This window comes from Tauraco erythrolophus, chromosome 7 (assembly GCF_009769465.1).
Source record: "Tauraco erythrolophus isolate bTauEry1 chromosome 7, bTauEry1.pri, whole genome shotgun sequence".
In the NCBI taxonomy this organism is placed as follows: Eukaryota; Metazoa; Chordata; class Aves; order Musophagiformes; family Musophagidae; genus Tauraco; species Tauraco erythrolophus.
In genome coordinates this window covers 59,033,044-59,053,764 of record NC_141471.1, presented here as the reverse complement: position 1 = coordinate 59,053,764, position 20,721 = coordinate 59,033,044, and the positions used below count along the sequence as shown (strand labels likewise).

Sequence of the window (20,721 nt, the reverse complement as noted above, 5' to 3'; positions counted from 1 at the left end):
AAACCACAAGATACAAAAAGAAAATACTTGTGCTTCAAGACTGCAATAGAGTTACTTAGCAAATCAAGTAGTTTTTCTCTTGAGATTTTAAAGCCTGTGTTAGATATACTGCTTCCTCATCATATCATGGTATAATATAGAGCAGTCTGTCTACAGAGTAAGAAAAAGCTTACAATACCCCATATCATAAAAGGATATGAAATAAAAGCATAAGTTGTACTACAGTTACCAGGAAAGATCTACTACATCTCTACAAGTGCTGACACAAGTAACTACCACTGTCTCCACACTGAAAGGTCTGCTTAACATCTGAACATACACACCGTCTCTGCTAATTAACACCCTTGAATTTTACACATTCTGATTTAAACACCTGAGAAGTATTAAACACTTAAGCAGCCTTGGGAACTCAATTTCCTGGGAAGCAAGAGTTGGAGCCAAGCTTACAATGAAGGGCTCTTAGCTAATGTGCATTCAAGACAGTCAATTTTTGCGGACTCCCACATTTGAGACCTATTCTAAAGCTCTACCACCAAGTCCGTGCAAATAGGCGTCCTAGCACTGGTTCAAGAGCCTGTCATTCAAAACAAACCAAGCAGGCAGCAAGTTAGTTCCTAGTAAATGCTGTTCTACTACAGGAATGATACTAAAAGTTGCTGCATGGAAGGGAATCACTATGTTTGATTCTTTACTAAGATAATGGTACATAATACTAAGATAACCGAGTGTGAAAAAACACAAAAAAACAAATGCATATTTTCTTTACACATCCAGTTCAGACAGTGACATCATTTACTCAAAAAAATCACCTTCCTCTGTAATAGAAAAGAACTCTGTAGTGTAACTTGGATACGTCATGTGCCCTCTGAAACTAATAGTAATAAATTTAAATTCTTCCCATAAAATTGAAAATAAGTGCAAGACTGTATGTGCAAAAATCTTTATTGCTATGATAGGATGTCCAAAAAGACCATGCCATAATTATTGTATTTTTCAATGAGTAAAACAGGACACATGCTGCAAGGATTAGAGTCTCAGATTCTAGTACTGCCACCATAAAACCCATCCCTGATTTTTCAAACTATGAGCCACCCAAAAGAAATCATGCAATTTGATGATCACAAGAGCTGACTGAAGCCATCATCTCCATCTTATTTCTGACTATACTTCAAATAGTATTAGCAAGCACTGACAAAATTTAGACTTGGTGCTATTTCTGGCTTCCACCCGAATAATCCTTAGAAATAGTCTAATGAGTGATGTAAACACGAAGATTATGAAAATTTGTCACTACTTCCTCTAAGTACTTTCTAAACATGGTTTCAAAGTCTCATTTCATCAACTACCTGCATAGTGTCAAGACACTACAGACTGGACTTACTATTCAAAGACAACTCACAAAAAGCATTTTCATAGGTGTTAGAACAACAATTGGATTCTTCTTTAGATCCAACATCTACATTCTCAAAATGAAAATCCCCTTTCACTTCTGTACACAAATGAATTTAACATTAGAAATAGACATTAACTTTAACAAATGTCTTGTTGATTTGGTAAGACTTTCAATTTTCTGAAAGCTGCTTTTACTTAAGGTAAAACCAAACAAAAGCCTGACATTCTGGCAACCCATTTATGATTAACTCTGCTGTAAATACTTATTTACTATGGGCTGAAATGTTGAAAAGCCATTTAAAAGGCCACTAAAACAAGCTCTAACTTGCAATAGGCTTTAAAGAAAAAAAAACACCTGGGCAGGTTAAGTATTTGTGTTCACTATGCTGTGAATGTCAACCCTTGAGAGAATTACTATTGTACTAAATACTGAGTCATTGCCCAGTCATTGTCTACGTGTCCTTCACATCACAAAGCAACATTCAGAATGAAACCATTTCAACTGGGCAAAAGAGCCTGCTCCAGGTGGCTGTTCCACATAGCAATGTCAAAGAGCCAAAGAACTCCCTGCTTCTCACCAGGAACACCATATGGTGCCACTGCAGACAGCCACTCATGAAGGGCAAAGGGGAAAAAAAGTTATCCCACAAGAAACATTAGCCACCATTCTCCGCCAAAAGTTTTTTTTCAAATCCACCACTGCAGTCTCTGCAGTAGCTAGTCTTGGAAATTAGGATTTCCGCCTGCTTAGTGCTTAAACTCAAATTCCAAGCATGAAGATTCGTCCCTAGGTAAAGAACAGAAAATCCTCCTAACAGCAAGTCCATTAAAGTTTTGGAAGCCTAGAAGCTAGTTTGATTTAGACACATAATGGGGGCAAACACTTTGTCAAGGTAATACCCTGCTCTGTATCATCTGTCCTTGCTGGTGGCTACAACCAAAGCTGCTCAACCACCCTTATTTCTTCATTCCTGTAGCCATCCTAGACCACACTAAAGTCAAGTATCTCTTTCTGGATCTCTTATGGTTCCTTCAATGATGGCAAGTCTGGAGTCAGTACACGACTTTTCAGGGACAAATTCTTGAACCCTCTGTACCTCCCTTTCTCTCCTCACCCCCCAACCACTTTTTCCAGCACCTAAAGCAGATTAGGCAGACCTCTCCAGAACATGAGACAAACTGTCATCTGAAGAACAGAGACTCTACAGAACATGATTAACTCTAGACCGTGAAGTTATTAAAATAACACAGCAATTACTTAAACACAGTATTACTGCATATATAATTATACTGACAATTAAATTTTCATTTGATCAAGTCAGAAGTGCACGCACTTGAATTTGTCTTTCAACACAATTCATTTTACTGTAATAGGGTGATTGTAGTATTTTAATATATAAAGAAGCTTCTAATAGCAAATCACAGCTCCTTTTTAATGATTTAAGCCCAGCTTAACATTCCTTGCTACATAATACTGGCACATCTTCTAAAAACAACCAATGAGGTAGTATTTTATCCTCCACACTGACACAGATTCAAGCATGAAGCATTTTAAGGAGGCTTACCTCAGATTCATCTGTTGATTCCTCATTAGACCTGGTTTCCTGAAAATGACACAAAGAACAAAAGGAAAGTTACCTAAGCACATACATGACTAAGCAGCATTTCCCCTTTTAAAGTACTTTTTAAGGTTTTATTAAGAGACAGAAGACAAAGTGGAAGCAACTCAAAAGTTCAGAGTTACCATCCTTTCCATTCACACCCAACTTGCCCTTGCAACCTAGTGCCACACTGACTCTCAGTGGCACCAAGGGACTGATACTATTGTCACCCTAAAAGCAAGACCGATTGCATCACCTGAGAATTTGTCCCTGTCAAAGTTTCCCTCCTTCCAGAAACAGTTTTGCAAAGCAACTGCCCATGTCTTGACTTGGAAGGCAGAGCAGCATTCTAACTTTGGCATTCAACTATCCAGCTGTTAACAAAGGCTTATTTTAAACGTAAATAATTCCAAACCATTTTCCATACTAATACAGCATTTAATTACTTGCTGCTTCCCATCCCATGTCAATGCAAGCCACGTGGCTTTCTCTTCCCTTTGAAGCAACTGTACCTTTAAAACATCTCTCTCGGGCAAGACAATGATTCTTACTGTCCTACAAAAAAAATTTTGTAAGTCAACGCCGGCTCATCTCTCACCTGTCCACTGAGAAAATCTGCTGATGCAATGCCTCCTCAAAGAGGTCAGCAAAACGAAGTTTTACTTAACATATTTATCATTATCAGTATCAATAAAAGGTTACAACTAATACACTGACAGTGAACAGAAGCATTTTAACAACAAAATATGACATAAAGAACAGGCAAGAGAAAAGGCAGCATTTCAAATCTTATGAAGTATTATTTGGACAGTAAGACAAATAGGTACAGAATTTCACCAGAGAAGGCAAAAAAAAAAAGAGAGACAGTTACCAACAGTTTAAAGATAAATGGAAAGGGAAGAAATTTTAATGCACTGACAACAAGTGACATTTTTATTTATTTATAATACAAGTGTCACATTTATTTATCTTCTGTGTTTACAAAACGCACTGATTGTGACCTCTAGGCAAAAAAGTAAACATCTCCTCTGCATTAGTAGAGATTCACCTTTAGTGACCATCACAACAGACTAGAGAACGGGGGAGAAAGAAAGCAGCATTTCTACTTGCCACTTGAAACTGGGTGCAAGGTGTTACCACCATTACTGCCATCTGTTTCCTCCGTTTTACCTGCTAGAGCCAAGTCCCCCTCTGGAACACGCATCCCACAGAAGCGTTACCTGCACCATCTATATTCATGACATGAGTTAGGAAATTGCAAGTGGAAAGAACATGGGAGTCAAGGGAAAACGAAACGGGAGTAAAGTCGTGGCATCATTTCAGGCTTAGGCTCGACTTTGCAAGCACAACTGTTTGCCTGTCAGTCTCATGGGCTCTACTCATAGGATGCAGTTACCTTTCAGGAAATCACTGCATTACACGTAATCTTTGTGCATCCAAAATTCTACTTAATAATGAAATGAGGACAGAACTAAAATATTGTGATGTGACACTGCCAGCCTATTGGACAGGCAGGAGCAATACAGGAAGTGCAATGCAAAATATCACCAGGTTCCTAACCAAAAAACTGCCTTTCTCTCCTGGATACCAAGAGTTACCTACTCAGCCCTTTTATAAATCAAAACTATTGGCACTATCATTTTGATACAATTCACATAGTTTGATGCAAACAGGAAAATTTGGTTAAAAAAAAAATCTGTTCTCCCAAACAAAATAAGCAATTACAGCACGTGACATTTTTGCTGGTACACATGAATATTTCTAATACAGCTACATCACTTACATTTAATTTCTTTCCCCCATGGTTCTAATTGCTTTGGGTATTCAGGAGAACACAAACATAGGGAAAGCCAGTGACAAGAATCTGTTTTGATTTGGGACATGTAACCTGGTATTCCCACTGTATTTACAAGCTATTCCAGCTGCAACTAATAAACTTGATAAATAGCATATCAATTCAGGCAAATGCTTTATGGCCTTTATGTTTTACTGTAGAAAACAACATGCAAAAAATCAGAGAGAGTCTTGATTTAGACAAGAAATGCAGAAACTGTATTTTTTTTTCCCTGACAAGAACTTAGCTGAAGAGGCTTAGAATTGACACTTACCTACTAACTCACTTTGCTAGCAACTACTATACAAAAAGCTTTTTGCCTGAATTCTCTCACTCACACAGGCAAACTGGCAGAGCAAACTGTAGCTACGACTGCCCTGAGGTTTTGTTAGGTTCCTCCTCCCTCCCTCCAAATGCATGAACTGAGAGGATTATCCCCCAACTTCTACTTTTTAGTAGCCTTGCAACCATGAAAAAAAAAAAATCCCTCAACAGAGCTTTGTAAACAACTAGAATCCCAAATCATGTAGGAATAGCTGTTGCTGGTAAGTCTCAGACTCTAGGGTAAATCGGCAGCACTCCTCGGCTAGCCAGGAAACGCTGTTGCTCAAGTAGCCTTAGAACAGAGAAAGGGAACATGGATGAGGAAGCCACAGAAATGTGAAATGATCTCTCATCAGTATAATCTCTCACTTAGCAGATCCAATACAACTTCTCAATGCAGTCTTAAACTGGCTTTCCAATAGGATGGATACAAGGTTTTCCATGCCTTGCCTTTACAAACATGAGATGCTGCCCACTACATGTTCAAGCCCGTAACTTAAAGCTGCTGGGAGGGGAAAATCATGGAAGTTGGGTTTCTGAGAAACTGCTACTCACCTACACACACAACACACTTATCCCTTTCAGCAGGGGTGTGCATGCCCCCCACAGGAAATACAGAGAACCAAATACGGTAACTTTCCTATCAAAGTCCAAAGAGAGCAAAACACAGGCAGTTTTATTCTCTTATATTATTAGAGAAGATGAGAGTTGGTTTTATCCCAAGAAGCCTTTCAAATGCTGCCAGTTAAAAACTCACTAAACCAGGGGATGACGCCTCCTCCAAAGAAGCCACCCCTCCCAACAACACCCCTGACCGATGGGAAGGTGGGAACAGATGCTAAGGTGGAAACCAGACGCTCATCTCCAACTACAGCCAATTCTCCTGAGCTGATTCTCCCACTGCCCCACCTTTAGGCATTCAAGACAGACAAACATCACACAGCTCAGCTGCACCTCAAAGGTCTGGCTCAGCAAACAAACGTTGAGAAGGTATCTGAAAGGACTGAGAAATTCACTTCTTGCTTTTATTTTAGTTTGTTTTTGTTTGTTTTTTTTTTTTTCCTCGGGAAGGAGCAGTCCAGCCAAGGGGAGTCTTAGGACACCCACTTTGGAGCACCTCGGGTCGTGAGCACCAAACCCTTCCAGCCGTGCCTCCGGAGACACCTCCCCTGCTGAGACGACCTTGCTCACGTCTTCTGGGTAACCGACAGCTCCTCAGCCATTTCCCACGGAGCCCCCGGCTCTTCCATCTCGGCTCCACAGCGCTGCCGGCCGCATTGCCAAACCCTCCCCCCCGCCCGGCTCCCCGGTTCCCGCATCGGGTGTTAGCGAAAAACCAAAGCCCTTCACGACTCGCGCCGCCTCCCCTGGCACTCTGTCAGGATTTTTGGACAAAACCCGAACGGCAGCCTCGGGCGTCCCTGCCCGCGTACCGCGGCGCAGGGAAGGAGGCCTCGCACCGCCGCCTCCATCTCTTCCCCTCCGCGCCGGCGCAGCGAGCCTCCCGGCCCTCGCCCGCCGCGCAGAGCTGCCTGACGCCCTCTCCCCCCTCCACACGCGCCGTCCCTTCGCCCCTCTGGTCCCACGGGCCGCCCCGGCCCCGCGCTCCCGCTCCGACAGGGCAGCGCCCTCACGGCCTCTACCTTCTCCTCTGCTTCCGCCATGGCGCGGGCGGTCATGTGAGAGGCAGGAAGCGCGCGGCACCCTGGGAAATGTAGTTTCGGAGGAGGGCGTGGTGTCTTCCTTTTTTTTTTTTTCTTCCTTTTTTTTTTTTTTTATCAACCGTGTGGGTTTTGGGCAACTGCGAGTATGGCGGCGCGGCCTCGCAGGCTACACCGCGGGCAGAGGCACGGCTGGGCCCAACAGGGACGGCACGTCCCAGTCAGGTTTTCCTTCTGCCCTCCTTAGCGGTGAGCGAGAGGCTTTTTTAAGCTGAATTCCGCTGATTCCCTCAGGGAGACCTTTGCGCAGCCAGCTATGAGGAGGCGGAAGGCAGCTGCTGTGGTGAAGGAGGAGAGGCCTCTTTACTGGCACCCACCTGAGCGTTGGGTGCTCTGATGAGACGCGCAGCAGCCGCTGCCCTCCCTGTGCTCTCATTTTGTCACTGTTGAAATGGCCCACACGTGCTTCAGTGTCACGAGAAGCATTTCAGAAAGCCTAAATGTCTTTCTACAGTTCTAGGAGCCGCTGCGTATATCTTTTGAAACAAGACCTGAACGCCTTGCTTGAACTCAAATTACGTTCTTTATATGTTAAAAATATAACCGCAGCTAAAAAGCAATAGGCAGTATATTCTATCACTCAGGTTTTGCCAGTTGGCCTATTCCAAGTCTAAGGTGGAGCCAGAGTGTTAATGTACCCAGTCCCTACCCTCGGCATCAAAGCCAAGAGTTTAAAAATGTGCAGGTCAACTTTGGCAATGAAAGAGAAATCTTAGAAGACTATGCTGAAGCCAGGTGACCGTAAAGCCATATGACGAAAGTTAATTGCAGAAAGTACTAGCTTGGATATGAAAATCATGTATATCTTTGCCGTACCTTCAGAAACTGATAGCCAGAATTTTGATGGAGAGGAGACAGAGCTGTGTTTTTAAATCACACTGAGAGGCTGACACTGGGGTGAGAGAGAGCTATCAAAGTGAACTGTGTCAGTACAAGAACCTGTAACTATCATTAATACATTTCATTTGCAAGTGACATAATATAAGCAAACTTCCTTTTGGTCTGTTGCCAGGTGTCTATGGACTATCAAGGTACCATGGCAGAGTGTGTAAATGCCATCCTGGCCATGTAAGCCAAGAGATATCTACAAAGAAGGAGAAGTTTGGCTGCCATTGTGTGAAATATTGTGACCTCACCTGGATATAATGCTAAATGTCAAGTTACCTTTGTTGCAAAAAAGATAATTCAAACTGGAAGGGGGGCAAAGGACCACTAAAAGGAAAGAAATTTAAGGTCTGCTCTACTGGAGAAGACTGAAAAAAAAAAAAAGGCTTGGCTTCTTCAGTCTACAAATAAAAAAGAGCTGAAGAAGGAAAAGAGCTATTAAAGTAAAAGGCGTGAGATCAAATAGGTATCCGCTATTTTCAGCGCATTTAGGCTGGAAATGAGAAGTAGATTCCCATGTGTCAGACAAGTGTGGTCCTCAGAAGAACCTTGCAGGCAAGAAATTTAGCTGATTTCAAGATAAGACTTAATAAACTTATATAACAGACTGTAAAGAGATGTTTGCTGACAGCTGTGTTACTTACCCAGAGAACTCATTCCGGTCTCATTCTGACCTTCTTAAATCTTAGTCCTGTTCAAGTCAATGAAAAAAAATATCGTTGCTGTCAGTGGAGTCAGGATTTGTCCTGTAATATGTAATGCATAGCTATGCGTATCTTATCTGGTACTTGAAGACTGTGTGTAGCTAGTGAAAGGAAACTTTGCCCAATACATTTTTTCCCACTTTCAGGGAAAAAAAACAAACTACATAGGGCTTTTGGGTTTCAAGGTTCGTTTTCCTTTTTTTTTTTTTTTTCCTCCTCGACAGAGACATTTTGTGGCACTTTTTAAACTGGAATGAACATTAATAACTGACTTTATAAATGCCAAGAAAAACAGAGTGCAAGGGAAAGGATGGCAGATCTTGTAAACTTTGCTATTATAACAGCTAACAAGGCACATTTGTTACAAACAGAGCAGTCAAGGAACAGCTGCTCTTGTTTTCATTGCACATAGAGTAAGTGGTGTAAACAATGTGATTTACTTACAGTGTGCTACTTATTTCTGGCAGAAACGCGCAAAACTAATTTTTGTCTTGTTTAGACTTAAGGTATGAATTCAATCTGCCATGATTATAGGTTTTTATTGTGTCAGGAAAATTTGATGTGTTGGCATGAGATTCGGGCAGCCCTCCCACACTCACCCCCCAAAAGTGCTGAAAGCCATCAAGAAGCAATGACGTCAATGGGTTTTAAAATCTTTCAGCACCTCCTGCAAAGCACTCAGCATCCTACAGACTCGGGCCTGAGAACATCCCAGTAAACCCTGGGAGATAAAAAGCTTAAGAGTAGTTCAGCATAAGTGGAAAATCTAGGACTGCCTAAGGGAAGGAAATGTTCTGTCCTAGCCTTAAAAACTGTTCTCTCTCACTGTCTGCCAGCGTGTAGATGTTTGGGGTAAGTCAGTTGTACAAGTGGAAGAGGTTTTGGGATCCCTAGTGAGATTATGAACACTTTGAAATTTAGGTAGAACGTTTTGGCTCAGATTTATCTCAAGTGAGAGACTGGCTCTACGTCATCATTTAGTTTTAACTTGGTTCACCAAAAATTGCACTCTACATAAGCCTTCTTAAATAATGATTTTTGCCATACCATGATGCTTTTAATGTTCATAGTGCCTACTGAAATGCAGAGCTTCCAGCTGACAGGAATTCTGCAGGACACTTCTAACAAGGTGCTGATGTTACCATCTAGCTTCTAAAATTCAAGTCCGTCAGGAGTTTCTGATTTATCTTTTGCCACAGAAATCAGAATTATCATTGAAACTTGGACCTTGACCAACATTCACATTCCGAATACCGATAGAATTTTTATCTCTTACTTTAACACACTTTCTCCCTGACGACTGTGAAACATAACAAGTAGCAAGTATCCACGCCATTTGGTAGAAATTATTGTATTTCAGTCTCCAAGAGCTCTCAGTTGCTTTCAAGTAGGACTGATTCATCCAACAAAATATTCAGCTGGGTTATCTCTAGCCTCTTTCACCACCACTTATTCAGTAAAAAAAGAAAAAAAAACGATGTTATCTGTAAGTTAATAGCATTTAAAAACACTATGCTGGATAAAACATAGCTAATATTGTTGTCAGAACAATAGAAATTCAAAGGCTTTCCTCTTTCTGTTTGTTTGTAGAATGAAACTGCCAAAGGCTTTTCTTTTTTTTCCCCTTGCTATCAAAGAATTATTTCTGTGAAGATTCTTTCAGTTTGTACCATAGCTTCCATAAGTATAATCTTGAATATGTTTGGGAACTTTGTACTTTAAAAAAGATCCTGTTTCACCTGCTAGCATTATGTTATTTTGCAGTCATTTACTTTTTCTTTTCTTAATCCACCTCTGAAATTCATTTACCGCATTTCTTCCTGAACTATCAGAAAAATGACTATAAAAACTATTTCAATTATAAATTAAAAAAACCCAAATAAATACACTTTAATGACTTGGAGCTAGATAAACCACGCTCGTAAGGCGAAGCTCATATGCAAATCTTCATAGGAAAGTCATTAACAAGGTTAAATAAATATCTTTTTAGTAAAAATAATAGTACTATATAAGCATCGTAGTAACTGCCTTCGTAATTGGAGGTAAAGAGTACCCCTGAGTAATTTGCCATGTCACCAGAAAGGCAAGGGAAGAAATGGAAGTACACGTTACCACTATGTCCCTCCGCTGCAGCATTTTTAAATTAAATTTAAATGATCACATATTTGTATAAAAATGAGAGTGATCACAATATCAGACTGATTAATACAAATTCTTTAAAATAGTGGATCTGTGTTCCCTGACATTTGAAGACTTTTCCAAATTATAGTGAATTATTTTCAAATCCTTCAGGCATAACATTTCCCTTAGTCTTTTCTTTCTTCCTCTGACCCTCACTCCCTGTCTGTGTTTCTTCTGCTCCCTTTCTTCATCTGCGCTCTCAGACAGGCTTTATTGAAAGATACCTTCTCATGCTAGGTAGAGCACACAGAGAAGATGAAAAAATGTGAAGAACAGTAAACAACATAAAGCCGGTACAATTATCCATTTATTAAAGATAAACAAGGGCTATATATAAAGAGAGAGGTACTAAGGGACCCTCTTAAAAACCTTATAGTTAAAAATATTGAGGGCCTGGCAAAGGAGCAAGTCTGAAATTGAAAAATTATTATACTACAAGAAAATTTCATAGATCTATAGATTATGAAGTCTGACGGGAATAACACTGTGATTTAATCTGAACTCCTCCCTAACATGGGCCGTGAGATTTACCTGAATTAATTCCTCTTTGTGCCATTTTTTTAAAAGAAAACATACCTCGACATAATGTTTCCAATCCCACAGAACTCCTTGCACTTCTGGTAAGTTATTTCAAGGGCAGTTTATACTCACTGCTAGAAAAATGAAGAACGCAAAAGAAATGTCTTACCAGATCAGAACCATCTAGCCCAGTGCTTGGTTCCCAACAGCGGCGATAAGAGATGCTGTTTGGGGAGAGCACGTTCCTCTGAGCTCCACTGGCCTTGTCTTACCCCAGCGTCTATTTGCATGGAATTAGAGATGTTAGAAGGCTCCTTCTGGTATCTGTTCACAAACATGCTCTTGGTGAATTTGTCTCTTTTGGACCTTCTGATACTGCTTGCCTCCACTGTCCCCTGAGGCAATGAAGCCCAGAAGTTCTCTGCCTACCATTTGAAGTTGTTCTTTCTTTTTTTCCTGTTTCAAACTGCACTGCTCTGCTCTGGGTCTTCTCTATAAGCACCCCTTAATTCTAATATTGCAGGAGTTGGTACGTAATGGGTTTTCCTTATCCCTCTAGCAAATTTGAATTTGTCTGTCTTCAGCTTTGAGCCATTTCATTATATCCACTGTGGCACCATCTGTCAGCAACTTTTGAAAGCTCTGTGTTAAAAGATCGCTGCTCACCATGTGAGTACTGGTAGCCTAACGTGAAATCACTTCTTAGTTATTTGTTAAGTTAAATAGAAAGATGCCACTGATTCTTTAACAAAAGATGTTTTACATCTTGCAAATAATTTTTGTGACTGTTGTCTGCTATGTTACCATCTTTCCTAATTTGTGCCTAGCGGAACATGAGTCTATTAATATTAAACTAATGCAAGATACTCACCCTCTTGCATTTATTTTATTGTTGTGAATAACTCTACCATTTCCAGCTGTCATTCCATTTTTAGAATTCCTTCTCCTTCCTAATAGAATTAAAACATTCCTTGTCTTTAATTCTTCTAACATTGACTTCTTTTTTTCTTGTTCTATAATATGTATTTTTATGATTCCTAGGTTTTAATTTACAGTTACTGCCATTGATTTTCTTCGCTTTGAAACAAAATATAAAAATGAAAGTCCATAGATATAAACATATAATGGATGCTTTCACGTCTTCCTCAAGGGTATTTTGTGTTTTGTGGTCTTGTTGTAGAGTCCTCATTATTCTTTTAAGAGTTCCCACTTCCCATTTATATGTTCCTCCTAGTTGGTTATTCATTAGTTTTGTCTTTTTAAAGCAGCATTAGTGTTTGTTTCTAGTAAGAGCCATATTCCATTGTCAAACATAAATGTGATTTGAGTAATGAGTATTTTCAGCACTCAGATTTTATCTAATTTTAAATTAACATATAATGATTAGAACAGTCTTAAGATAGCGTTTGGTCCAACAGTGTCAAGAATAAGCGTAAATTTAATCCCTGTGTTCATATTTAGGTTTTGTTAGCTTTTATCAATTGCACTTCCTTCCTAGGCATCAAGAACCAGTCTGTCTTCATAAGTGAGACCAGTTCTTGAAATAAAATAACATGTTTAGGTATGACCCCAAATCTTGACTCTAGGATTTTATAGTTTTATTAACATTTCTGGAATTTGAGATTGAAAATCCAGAATCCCAATTTCTAAAACTTCATTCTAGGTGAAGATAATTTTCACAAAGTACCTGTTTATCAGTGTGACTTCAACAGAACTGTTCATCATGTTCATTATTATCAGCTGTTTATCGTCATGTACATTACTGGCATAATGAGATCCTTGTCATTACTGAATTATCGAGACACTTCTGTCTGTATTCTTGTTATAGGTTGCAGCAGCAAGAGAATCCTGGTTCCCGAGGTGATGGTGCAGACTGTCTTGAGGCATTGCTTTCTTGTGAGTTTCCAGTTTTAAGTCCCTGAAATCATGTGATGCATGGACATACATTGGATGTAATTGGTCTACTTGTATTCTAATCTAAAGAAAAAGGAAGCTTTGGGATACAATAGAACAAAATTAATAGCACATAAGCCATTCTTAATTTATTCTTAAATTTCATGCCTGATGAGGATTCTTCCATTGGTAGTTAAGAGGTGTTCACTACAAGAGTCCATGATAGCAACATTTGTTCAAGTACCTTAGAGAAGAATTTTGCAAAAACAGTGACGGAACAGATTACTACCTGAATAGTGACATTTTCATCAGATACAATCCTGAAGAAAATGTAGTATGGTGTATTTTTATATATATAGTGGATAGACGAGTTGTCACTGGAATATGAAGCTTTTATATATTTGGCTTGGGCTGCCTCACTTGCTCTGTTGTAAAGACAGAGTAAGTCAGTTTGTTTATCACATCTTCTCACTGTTGAAGATTTGGAATTCTTTTGGAAGTCTTTTCCACTTGAAACAAAAGTGGTATTCTTTTGAACTTGTCATATTTTGTGTGATTTCAAGGTGAAAAAAACTATGGATTACATGTATTTTCAAAATAACTCTCTCCCTCCACAAACCAAAAAAAGCCCTATAAAGTACTGTTGTCAGAAGCAGCTGCTTATCCCACTGCTAGTGAAGTTGATAGGAGTTTAATTACTGATTTCAGTAGGAAAAGATTTAGACCAACGTTTTATCCTTTTGAAAATATCAACCATTATTCTTCAACTAATTAATATGTAAGAAATAATTATTTAAAATGTTGGCATATAGATACAGAAAATTCAGTTTTCTCTACAGTTCTATTTTATCTTGCCTTTGACTCTTACGAGTCAAAACACCAAAGCCTGGTAAAGCTCTCTCCTGTTCCTTTTCTTCATAAGTGTTATTTCTGATAATTATTTTCCCTCCCTTCTGATCTGCTCTGTTACAGAGGTTTTTCATGGAGTCAATGTTAAATAGATCATTGGAAGATCTGTTTTGTATTCACAGTGAAAAACACTTTTCTTCTTCTTCTCCTTCTTCTCCTTCCTCTTCTTCTTCTTCTTCTTCTTCTTCTTCTTCTTGACATACACTTAATCTCAATGAAAAATACATAGCTAAGCTGTACACTTTACTTAAATAGTATACATAACATATAGGAAATGATTGATGAGGTTATCAGAGTTCCTACCTCAGGAACACTCTATATTTTCCATGCATAATATTCTGGTTATAACCATAGAGCACATTCTGAAGTGAATTTTCAACTCTGCTGTCTTTGTATATATGTTTTGTAATACTGCTTAACTGAGATGCGGAGAGTGGAAGGAAGGAAAGAATAAAAACATGAAAAGGGAGGAGAGCCAACAAAATAAATTAAGCCACCATTAGACTCCTGCCAAACAGATAGCTACTGATACTGCCATTTGACAGATGTGACATAAAATTCTGGCTCCACTAAATTTAATAAGAGTTTTGCTGTTCACCAAAAAGGGGTTAAGACTTCACCCAAATATTCCACGTTCCTTTAAAGTGAGAACTGAAACAAAGAAAATGTCCATGTATTTTCTGATGATGTACGGTTGCCTTAATTCCCAGTTATTACAGCATAACTGAACCATCTTAATCTGTGTACAGATCCTGCAATTTCATTTGGGAGAGAAGTCCAATTTACCTTCCTGTAGCTCAAAATGCTAAATTAAATGCGTCACAAGCCTGTACAGGCTCTCTGACTGGTGTTACCACCATATCAAGATGCTGCACTGTTTGAGCAGAGGTGCAGAATGGATCCTGGCCAACAGAATAAGCCCTTGATTGTCTCAATGAACTCCCCTTTCTTTCCAGTTGTGTATGACGTCCACACAGATAATCATTTACATTTCAGACCCTTTTTACACTCAGAAGAAACAAAATAAAAAAGGCTTTAGTGTAACTGAGGATCAGACCATCAGTTTACTGCCATCGGGCCTTTTAATCACAAATTCCTGTACCTATGAGACAACCTGTCCATTTACTGAAAGCACAATCCTCACTGTGTGTTCTGTTTTCTGATGCTCTAATCATACCCTAGCTTAGGAAACACCTCTGTAAACCAGTTTTTTCTTTCTTTACATCTGTAGCTGTGTGTATCAACCCACTTCTTTGCACAGCTATGTTTTCCTTGCTATCTTTTCCTATCCTTTTACATCCCCTCAGGATCTGACCCTTGACCATGTAGCAGAAGTCTGACAGTTCACCCCGGGACAATCCTTGATTATGAAGTAATGTCAGAATCAAAATCCAGGTCCCTGGGGTGCAGGGTAGTGCCTGTGAGTGGTGCCTGAGGTAACATACAGACCATTTAAGTATTTCCTCTTACCTCTCTTCACCTCAGGGTGGAATACCTTTTTAGTCAAATACATTCTCAGTGAGTTTTATTTTAATGTGGGAAACATACCTAGCTCTAGTACTGTATCAGTAGATTTCAGCAAATTCAAATGTAAGGCTGCTGATATTATGTTATCCAAAGGCTGCAGATTTAAAAAATGCTGTACAATCCACCAACCTCTGACGTGGAGGCAAAACTAATGGAACATTAACAGTCCTGCTGAAGTCCATGGGCCCTACTAAGGAAGTGATTCACCTCCAAAGGTTTTAAAAGATATGAGTGTTTCATAGAAGAAAAGGCCACAGAGCTTCTATACACAGCACTCCTACATGGCATTCCTACAGTTATACTATGAAAATGTTAATGAGAAGATCACTCTCAACAACGGATGTGGAGAAATACAGCTGCCACATGGCAAAAATAGGATTATATCCTCCCAAAAAGCCATTTTTGGAATTTGAAATAAATTCTTTCCATTATTCTCATTCTTTAGCCCCCAAGAAGGTATTTTGTGGATAATTATACTTTTATGAGCTGTTGGGTTGAATACTGAGGGGTCTACCCATTGCATGCTAAGTGTGCACAGCAGCAGCAGAATGCTAGTCCTCACCTTCCCACTTCACTTGAGTAGATTTTTAATATGGTGCTACGAAGCAGCCTCAGTTTTATCTGTGCCTGGATTGCTGGCAGCAGTGATAGTGACAGGTCACCAGAAACACCTCTCCACAGCGTCCACTGCCAGACCAGAAAATACCCATAGTATGTGGAAACTGTTATCATCTGTTTGCTTCCTGCAGTGTCCAGGAGCAGCAACTTCCCAGTTTTCAAGTGGGGAAAGTGAGGGAAAGAGCCATACTAACTCATGTTAAGCAATTCAAAAGGAAAATCTGTCTCCTGATTCCAGGCCTTAAGCTTTGGCTACGGGACAGCCCTTCCGCCCTTGATGGTCTGCCTCAAGCGTTGCCTTTTTCCATTAACCAAACATTGATTTTGTTCTCTGCTGGAAAACCGGATAGAAATTAACGTGGCTCTTTTTGGTTACCTCATTGTTTGCGAATCACTTGGGAATAGTATTTTTTACTTAACTGCTGTTGCTTATCCCATGGGCACTCACCTTTTTTTCCCATGTTATGTGTTCAACAGCAGCTATTAAGAATGCTCCTCCATGACAAAGTGCCAGGCTTTCCAGACACTCCAGCCCCCAACATAGAAAACAGATGATACAACACAGAAGAAACAGGACAGGGGCATTCAAAGATCTTGTTATTTATTTTACGCGCGTCCGGCTCCTTATTATAATTAGCCATTTATATTGTGGTGGTGACGACAGCGTGCTACTTATTTTTGAACATAGATGAGAGGATGCAATTTCTGTCCGAAAGAACAGGCTTCTGAATCAACTCAGGCTCTCATTTGAATTCTGTCTAATACCTTGAAGTACCTGGGATTAGTAAAAGATGGGGAGGATCAAAGGGTGATAGGAAAAAATGCAAGTGAACTCCCGTGAAGAGAGTTGGTGGTGGCAGGCACAGCACGCTGGGATTTTGAAGGTTTACTGATCCATCTAGCACCAGTCCTGAGGGATCTGTACACAGATCTCCTCTGTCAAGTGGTACGTAACGTGTTACTTCAGAGTTTAGTCAGAAGGGGGGCAAAATTACCAGAGCAATAAGCCTAACTGTGATTTCCTAAGGCAATCTTTGTGAGAAAACTTGATTGAGATGGGAAAAAGGGAAAGTCATGGGAGCTGGCTGCTATCCTGTGATGTGCCACAGACTCGCTAAATGACAGGGGGAGAATTGTTTCACTGTTCTATACCTCAGTTTCCCCATCGATGAAATAGAAGTAATGAAATGTACTGATTGTTGTGAAGTATTTTGATATCTAGAGATGAAAAGTCCTAAGAACTTGAGGCTCGATCCAAAGCCCTTTGAAGTCCTCAGAAGGCCCTTGATTCAGCTATCTTAATTTGCATTTGCCTTAGTCTGCAAGTCACCCACCGGTCCCCTGAAATTTGGAAATGTACCACCCAACGCATTTCTCGAAGATGGAAAAATATCTTCTCAAGCAATCATTATCATTATCTTTGAATATTTGACTATTCAGTTTGAATTTACAAAACAGCAGCACAATATATGCGTTTGGATTATTTGTAATATTTTACAAGATCAAGGTGAAAACTTAGAAAATGGAGAAGGAAAAAACCCAGCATGTTTCCCTGACACCAAAGAACGAACTCTGACAGAAACAAGCTTTTTTTTTTTTTTTCATCTTTCTTCTCTGAAGATAGATGAAAAAGATCAGGAGAAACTATGTCTCATTAGAAGTAAATGCAGTCTGTGGTAATCCATAGTAAATTTCCAGGTCGTATCTTCTAAGAAGATGTTAGGCACCAAAAGGGCAAGTAGTTAGATTGAAAAAAAAACCACGCTAAAAGTATTTAAAAGTTCATGTTTAATTTTTTTTCAATATAATAAATGAAGTGGCACAGACTTTCCAGAAGAATTTTAAATCTTTCAGCGTGATAGGTAAGGTGAGAGAAGGTTGTAAGACGAATGACAGTTTTGCTCATTATTCAACAAAGCTCACAACAAATGAAATGGATGCCTTCAGAACACACTTTGTTTTCTTTTTTTCTGGAGACTAAGCAGCTTCTTTTTGCTAAAAGAGAAATATTATCTTTATGAAGAAAATATTTTTCCTAATCAATATTTTTTTAACCTCTGGGTTATTACTTCCTCAAGTCTCTTTTTAATTTTTTTCCTCAAGATTGCTCTATGTACTTTAATGAAAAATCTGCAGAACAGACACATGCTATTGTTCACATTAAAGCTTTCAGAGGTTATTAACTGTGATGGGGCATTACTTGTCTTCAGCACATTTTTCTGTAACATACCGCGTTCTTGGGATGTATGTGTGTGTATATATATAATTGGGAGCGGGAAGAATTAGCTGTTGGCAAAGCAGAAGTATCCACATGCTGGTTAAAGTCAAAGATCCAGGAAACACAGATTCTCTTCTTGCTATGCCACATATTCCCTGCCTCTTGTATACGCCACTTGGCTTTTTTTCTGCTTCGGCTCAGGTATCTGTTAAATGGAATTAATGCCGTAGGGACATTTATGTGTCTTTCTTGACTACTTCAGAAGCCTGATGACTAATGGAAACTTTTACATTTATTTTCATTAAACTTCCTGTGATGAAAAATATTTCTTATTTTTCTTTATTTTTAGAATAGAATATATACATTTATATATATATAAAAATGTGTATATATATATTTGTGTATATATACATATATACATCATTTACATCTGAAAAGCATTATGCAAGCCTTTCCTCTTCTCCTGCCAGGTCATTATTTTGCATGGCAAAGCAGCTTAAATTCTCAGGAGTACAAAGCTCCAGTTTACTTCCATCAGGACTTTGACTGTTGGAGAACTGTTGGAGTTAGTCCAACACTATTTCTTCTGGAGCGCTCCTTCCAGATCCAATACTAGTCAACGGGTTTGAATGTATACCCTCTAACCAGATGTAGACCATACATCAAAATACAGCCTTAGATGTTTTATTATTTCTTGAGCTCTGGCCAGAGCAGGATGATGAACACTGTGTTTGAAACTGCTGATGCTATTGAAAAACCCTACAATAAAATATCTCTTGCTATCTTTTGTACTTGATTACCAAGCTGAAAGCAAGATTTTATAATAAATGGCAAATCATGATCACTTTCTTTTCCATGCCTGTCACCTATCTTATTTGGAGAAACTTGGACAACTATTGCCTGATTATTTGGCTCAATTCCAATATGCTTGTAAAATTTCCATGTTCCCTCTCATCCTGCGCCCGTGTCACCGAAGTTCTCTGTGCACTCTTCTCTGGCCTCTCAATCCTCTGACAAGCTACACTCTCCATTCCACAGGAGTTTGAGTGCACGATTTTAATTGAGCCTATATCACAAATTGGATCACCCTTGTAAAAGTAGATGGAAGCCCAGTTCTCGCCTCACTCAGAAACACTTTTAAATTGGAGTCATGTCCTTAAGTGCACTTGACCCACGTTTGATTACTAATCAAGTTAAGTCCAGAAAACTGATTGCGGTGAGCTAAAGATGAATATGTAAGTGGGAAAACATGATATAGTAGTATGTGATATCATGAGACTGAACTTGATCCTTGACATCCTTTCCTAGTGTATCTGTTATGAAAACACGAGAGGGTTTTTCTTTTTGTCCTGTTTTTTGGTTGTTTGTTTTTTTTTTTTTAATTTTATGAGTTTGGGGACTTTCCCAAAGCGAACAATCTTGCTTTAAAACATCTAGACATAAATGATATAAGGGTACATTCTTTTCGTTAGATCTGAGCTGACAGAAGTACAGGGGGAAGTCGCTGGCACTGCAGGGAAGAATGTGACATTCTAACATTATATCCAAACACTTCTACAAGTTGAGGCTGTTCAGACTAGGGGCCAACCCTCTCTACTTCAAATTCCTGTTTCGGAATTGTTTGTAAGATTTTGGCACTTTTTCTTATGTTTAAGAACATGGTCCAATGCTGTCGAGAGTACTCGAAACATTCCCATCAATTTCAACTGATGTTGCATCGGAATGAAAGATAATAAAATACTCAGCAGATCCATTTTTCACTCTACAGGTCCTTAGGGTTACTTAATTTTTGAGAGCTTGAATAAATCGGCAGGGAGGAAGAAAGTATCTCTGATGTTAATGTCAGGGGCAGGATAGCTTCGTTAGCAAAATGTACAGTATCACTCCTGTTCATGGTGTGTTGAACATATCATTGGATTGAGAAAAGGAAAACTGGCAATGACAGATCTTGGCTTCTAAATATATAATTAAATCTGTAGTGGAATAGCTTCTCCCAGGCAAGTAAATGGATGAGAAAACATTTCATGTAGATATCAACAGATATCTTAGTGAACCTCATGCTCCTAAAATTTACCAAAAAAACCTAATTCCAGAATCCTTCTTACCATGCTTTCTGTGTCACCTGCCAGATTCATTTCTCTGCAATGCTGATAAAACACATTGTGTACATTATGGTCAATGGCTCAAAAATTAAGTTTCTGATCTTGTAACACACATGGCTCAGGAAATGCAAATGGAAGGCCCTTAGCATTATGGCTCAGGGTAAGGCTCCCAGGGCACTGGGCAGCACTACCCGAGCAAGCCCTATTTTTTTCTTACATGCTACTTACCCTTCCACTTGTACTGCACCTGCTGCAAACACATGCTTATGTTAGCCAGGTGGGCACAGGTTCCA

The 20,721-nt window shown here is 39.4% G+C and overlaps 1 protein-coding gene across 1 annotated transcript in view; it reads right to left on the bottom strand.

Annotated features, from left to right (window-relative positions):
- Window positions 1-6,820, bottom strand: part of VPS41 (VPS41 subunit of HOPS complex) — a 108,507-nt gene extending 101,687 nt beyond the window's left edge. The window contains exons 1-2 of the mRNA XM_086614302.1: window positions 6,795-6,820; window positions 2,958-2,996 (exon numbers count right to left, since the gene is read on the bottom strand). Of these exons, the coding sequence (XP_086470428.1) occupies window positions 2,958-2,996; window positions 6,795-6,815 (60 nt within the window). The 5' untranslated portion in view covers window positions 6,816-6,820. The remainder of the gene's footprint in view (window positions 1-2,957; window positions 2,997-6,794) is intronic.
- Window positions 6,821-20,721: the final 13,901 nt, after the last annotated feature.